This window comes from Diadema antillarum, unplaced genomic scaffold, assembly GCF_040938485.1.
Source record: "Diadema antillarum isolate AM-2024a unplaced genomic scaffold, OU_Dant_1.0 seq00002365_RagTag, whole genome shotgun sequence".
Lineage (NCBI taxonomy): Eukaryota > Metazoa > Echinodermata > Echinoidea > Diadematoida > Diadematidae > Diadema > Diadema antillarum.
The window spans coordinates 1,401-7,067 of NW_027272979.1; the positions used below are offsets into that span (position 1 = coordinate 1,401).

The 5,667-nt window shown below is 39.3% G+C and overlaps 1 protein-coding gene across 1 annotated transcript; it reads right to left on the reverse strand.

Annotated features, from left to right (window-relative positions):
* Nucleotides 1-689: 689 nt before the first annotated feature.
* LOC139714657 (acid phosphatase type 7-like) lies at nucleotides 690-5,376 on the reverse strand (the record flags this gene model as incomplete). The annotated part of the gene is made up of 6 exons (XM_071626336.1): nucleotides 5,089-5,376; nucleotides 4,389-4,711; nucleotides 3,819-3,911; nucleotides 2,535-2,690; nucleotides 1,691-1,766; nucleotides 690-803 (listed from the first exon to the last, which is right to left on the reverse strand). Coding segments are annotated over exons 1-6 (1,000 nt in total), but the record flags the coding sequence as incomplete, so codon positions are not given.
* Nucleotides 5,377-5,667: the final 291 nt, after the last annotated feature.

Consider the following 5,667-nt stretch of genomic DNA (forward strand, 5'->3'; position numbering starts at 1 on the left):
CCTGTTTTGAGCTTTATTTCGTGATTTATACCAAATTGTCTGATTTCATGCATCATTATGCATAAATTAGCATAGTTTAGCAGAAATGATAATTTTTCTTAAAATTAACGAATTTCAGATTGCGTTAAAAGTAATGTGTGTGCCGATTTTCATCGTGATTGCCAGGTCAGTGGCTGAGATCTGGAGGGGGGGGAGGTTGGGAGGTCCCCCCCCCCCCCCTGCAATTCTGCAATGTGTATACCTACAAAGAGATCAGTGACTAAGCAGTACACAATTTGTTACAGGGATCCCCAATTATATCCAAGTCGTGCAAGTCTTTTTATGGCATGGTATCCTCATGTTACCAAGTCTTTTAAAAGATGTCTTTTTAATGGTAAATGCACAGGTTAACCACAGGAAAAAATTTCACACATAACTGACTTCAACTTTTGCTGCACATGAACAGGCCTCCCTTTCTCCAACTTTCCATATGCCCACCATTGGTATATCAACCACTTCCTGACAAGAACCTGAAGAACCAAAAAATCTCAGACTTTGCACTTTTGACGAACATGTACTGGATGATACCATCTCAAATACATAGGTGAATATAATGTAAACTACATTGTCACTCTCGCATAAAAATAAACTCATACCCTGCTTTACTCGGGCAAAATCATTTCGTTGATAAACTATAAACATGCACTTACGCCACAAAGTGAACTTTCCCATGTCGAAGCTGTACCACATTCTAGATCTCGTGGGCCAGGAGTGACCAGGCATAGAGAACCGGTAGCGGTAGTGGGCAAAGTCATGTGGTATCTCTGTAGTGAAGTGGAAATCAGTGAAGACTTTCATGTAAGATGCAGCATGAAATAATGACAGATGTATCGACTAATCGTCAAACACAATATGCCTGACACTATTAATTATATATATGGTGCGTGCAAGGAGCAAACATCATCACTAATTCATGTTTCACACACATATCAGAGTAAGCTTTACCCTTGACACTACAGTAAAACCCCTTCACATATAATAAGGAGGTTGCCTGGTCCACTGATTTTACTTAGTATTTACTGGTACCTTGTTGTAACCTTTTGTAAAAGAGACCAGATAATACACTCATCTCATTAAAAGCTGAACCTTATTGTAAAGCAAGCTCATTATAAAGGGGTTTCCCCAAATAAGTTATAGCCACTATGATTCCGTGGTAATGAATTACCATAATATGCTGGAAAAGGGCAACTCACTGGTGCAAGGTTCAAATTGTAAAAAGTCACTCTTTATGAAAACTTCACTAGAATAAAAAATAAGTATGCAAAACAATTATACCCCTGAGCCCAAACAATTTAATTTTCTGCCTTAGTTTGATTTTTATTCGACACAATCAAAATGTCAACTGAGCAATCCAGACATAAATCCTACCATGTAGACGTGTCTCAAATGTCCGACAGTGGTTTTACCTAACAATTGCTCTGCACATACCACTCTTAGATCACTGTTGCAAGAAGGAGGTTGAGCAGTTGCCACTGAATCATCAAGACACAATGCACAAAACATTAACCTGAATGATTTCATCAAGTATACATGTGCATATCTGTGTGTCGAACAGATCGACTTTGTTTCTAGCTTTGAATGGTGTGACCATGGCAACAGACAAACATAACCAATTGCTTCAAATAACGCTCACTAAGGGATCAATGCTCACCATGGTTGCCGACGCAGGTCATGTACGGCAACTCTGCTGCAACACTCTGAATTCTGTTCATGAAATCATCACCAACCTGAGAGGACAAAAAAAAGCATATTACTAATGAAACGAAAAAATAACATAGTAACTTTGCTTCAAATCGTCTACAGCTGTCATATATATCATATTCGCGGCACGAAATTTTTCGCGAATTGGAGCCGACGGCCTGTTTCGTGGCAAGAAATTTTCGCGAATTGCCACTTGCATTCAATGCGTATAGTGTAGATCAGAAATTTCATGTGCATTTTAATTTCGCGAATCTTGGCGCTTGCGAAATTCGCGAAATTAAAATGCATGCGAAAATTCGTTTTATGGTATGCAGAGTGTGTCCTTAAACTTTGACATGTTTGGGAGAAAAAAGAAAGATAAATATGCATTAACTTAAAAAATATACTAATCATATCATATCAACATACCATAATTAATAATCTTCATAAAATTCTCTTTGAAGCACTAGTGCTAATGGTGAAATTTACAGTCTGGCAGGGACTTTGAAAAACAAATCTTACCTTCAACACTTTGCCCCCCCCCCCCCCAAATTCCCTGATTTAGCTCGTCTTACTTTAAGATTCTATCCAAATGTCTTATGCCATGATATATAAGAAAATTTGTTATATCTAGTGAGATGAAGGGAAGATGAAATGTAATGAGATTATGAACATTTAATAATACCACACTCTGCTAGCAATAATACCTCAAAAACAAAAACTAAAAATAGGAAGTCATCACATATTGAAACATACCTCCACAGAAGTGACAAAGCATTTGATGTTAGCTGATGAGGAATGGGAGTGTTACAAACCTTTCCCCCTTCATCATGGAGATCGTAGGCAAAGTCCCCGACATGGAGGATGGCATCAACCGACTTTTGTCGAGCTGCCCTCCGCAACAGTTTAAGGCTTGGTGCCCCACCTCTACTCCCCATGTCTCCATAAACCAAGAGGGTTGGGGACCACTCCTACAACAAACCAAACACTTCTAGGTTTGATGCATCTACATAATTTTGCCATCACGTAATGTACTCCTTGATATCAAAAAAATAATAATTAAGAATAATAAGTAATATTTGCCGGGTCTTCTATGATGGTGTCCAAAGAGAAAACTGGCCTTAAAGAGATTCTTGAATGAATTCAATTAGTGAGGCCAGAGATACATGGTCTAGTAGAGTTTGAATAAAATCATATGAGAATAAGAACAGATGCAGTACAGTAGACTCCTGTTATAACGAAGTCCTCGAGCCTGGCAGTTTTCTTCCATATTATATCGAAATTTCTTCTATAACTGAACAAATAAACAATAAAAACAAAGAGAGGATGATGTTGCGGGCTAAATCTTAATTTCGCTGTAACCGGAATTTCGTTATAATCGTGTTCATTATAACAGGAGTGCACTGTAATCACCATGTATGTACATCTATGACATCCTAGAAGTGACCTCCTTACAACCGTCTTGGTCATTTGATCATTGAGCAGAACACTCTTTCTGATGTGTAAAGAATTGAGATACAAAATGCTACATATAACATCTGTGTAAGAGTCATTAAGAAAATTGGCTTTTCCATTATCAAGAATTAAAAACTTATCCCATATCAATCAGAGGTATCACATCACATTTTCATGCGTGACAAAGCTTTTCCCATTTGCCTACTTGATGCAATGACATATGAATTCTTGGATGTACAGATGATTGAAATCATCCTAATATTTGTCACAATTAAAGCTTATTTCCATTTGTGGTTTGTTTTATTGCATTCTCTCTCGATGAAATTTCCTTTCCAGATGAATTATCAGTGAGCTTCAGATTTGCGACTCAAGTGCTAGGACTGCTACTAATTAGGCACAAAATGGTGTTCTGCATATATGCGCGAAACAGCTGCTTTCATTCTCTAACTTGGGAGGCTGCATCGTCTTTGCGTTTGAGTCACAAATCTACAGCTTGCTTTTCATGAACTGTCATGGTGGTGTCCTACACACTTAAAAAATAAAGAAAATCATTGGCAGACACACTCCACATACTGCATGAAATAATAGACCCACAAAAAAGAAAAAAAGAAAAGAAAATGTCATGGAATTACACTTGTACTTACTGTGCCATCTTTCATTGCATTGAATGTATAAGGCTGGCTGGAAACATCTTCTGTTTCGACCTTGTAGGAATATGTAGCTCCAGGTATCAGATTCTACAGGTGCAGCGTACCATTGAAAGAGGAAAAAAAATATACACCGAAACACTAGCTGATGCATTGACCAGTCTCATATGAAGAGCAGTAATGTATGTAGGATGTGGTGTATGATTCAGATTGCAAGTGTACAGATTCTCAGCCTATTTTTGTGTTACACCTTGATAAACAAACATAAGAAACCTACATATAAGCTGTAGTCCACTTATGACTTTCAAATGAGATTATGCAATCAATCAAAGATCTCAGCAGGGCTTTGTGCTTACAAGAGTTTTAAGACAGACACAACCTTGATGCAACATTTTGGTTAACTTTAGGCAGATTCTGAAAGAACAGACTCAAAGCTTTAAAATGATGTATGCAGAGTAACTCAATGCAAATGGACTTTCCTTTTAAGCTATCTAAATACAAGAAAGAAAGCGCACACTCTGGAAGAATATGTACTGAGAAAAGAGGCTCAGAAGCATGGAATCTAACCTTTAACTTCACTCTGTGAATAAATGGCACTGCCTGGAATTCTTCATCGTACCAATCTACGAACTTCACCGAGTTTCCCTCTGCCCTGCTGTTAAAGTTGTTGGGTGCCAGACCATATGTGACTTCCGAAGACCCATCAGACCATGTGGACCACATGATCACCATCTCAGTTGGCCCATCGCCGTAGGCAATGTGTATCTGTTCAGGGGTGAACAGTGATGTGTCATCCAGTGCTATTTCCCGCTTTGTCACGCGTTGATGAGGTGAAGCGCCTTCCACTGCATTGTCGGACTCTGAGGAATCTGGTGGGAGTATAACTGGTCCTGTAGAGCACAGGGAAACAAATGTGCATCTGACACTTTATACAAAGTAAAACTTGTATCAAAGCTCATCAACAGATACAGAAAGCTCCATTTGACAACCAAAGTAAAAAATCCAATCTGCATGATGAAGTATTATGCACAGGGAAAGCCCATAATAACAAACTGCTTGTAACCACTGCAATTTCCCCATAACATATGAGATGAAAACAAAAGAATGTAAAAGGAGCATGACCTGCAAATTGATTGCCTGGTTAAATCAGACATCTTGCTAGATACGATGCACCATATTTGGCCTCTTTATGAAAAAGGAGGTTCCATTGTATTTTGACGTGATGTAAATGGAATTTGTACTGATCATGGAGAAGCACTTGACTTACCAATACCACCAAAGAGAGCATGAAGCAATTTTATTTCCTCCTCACTCAGATGGGGAATTCCAGGAGGGGACTCCCTGTCATGAGCTGGGGAACTTGCGCTTGCAACACGAGCCTCGTCTGCCTGCCGAGCTGAGGGCAACTCCTGGGTGACGCTCCTGCTTTCACTGCTGCTGCCTAGCAGGAGCGTGCAGAGAAGACCAATAGTGAGCAGCGGCTTACAGATTACAGTGAACACCATCTTGCTAGTCAGTTCAGGGCTTCATGGTCTTCTGAAGGTTTCACAGTGGGTCCACAAAATGCCTCGAGACCTCTAGGCTCTAGAGAGCAGCAAAACAAACAAATAGGTATGAAAATAAGCAGCAGCCCATCACCAAAAAAATACATGAGTACATACCTACAACATCCACAATGTGCACTAAAATGAAGTCTAGACTATATATAACATGGAAATGAATATATCGGCACCTGCATGTATGTTCGACTGTGCACAAAAGCATATAGGTTTGTACATGTAGCAGGCAGTCAAATTTTGGACAGTGTTGTGGTCGAATCATGGGCAGCTGTGTTTAGTGGGCCACT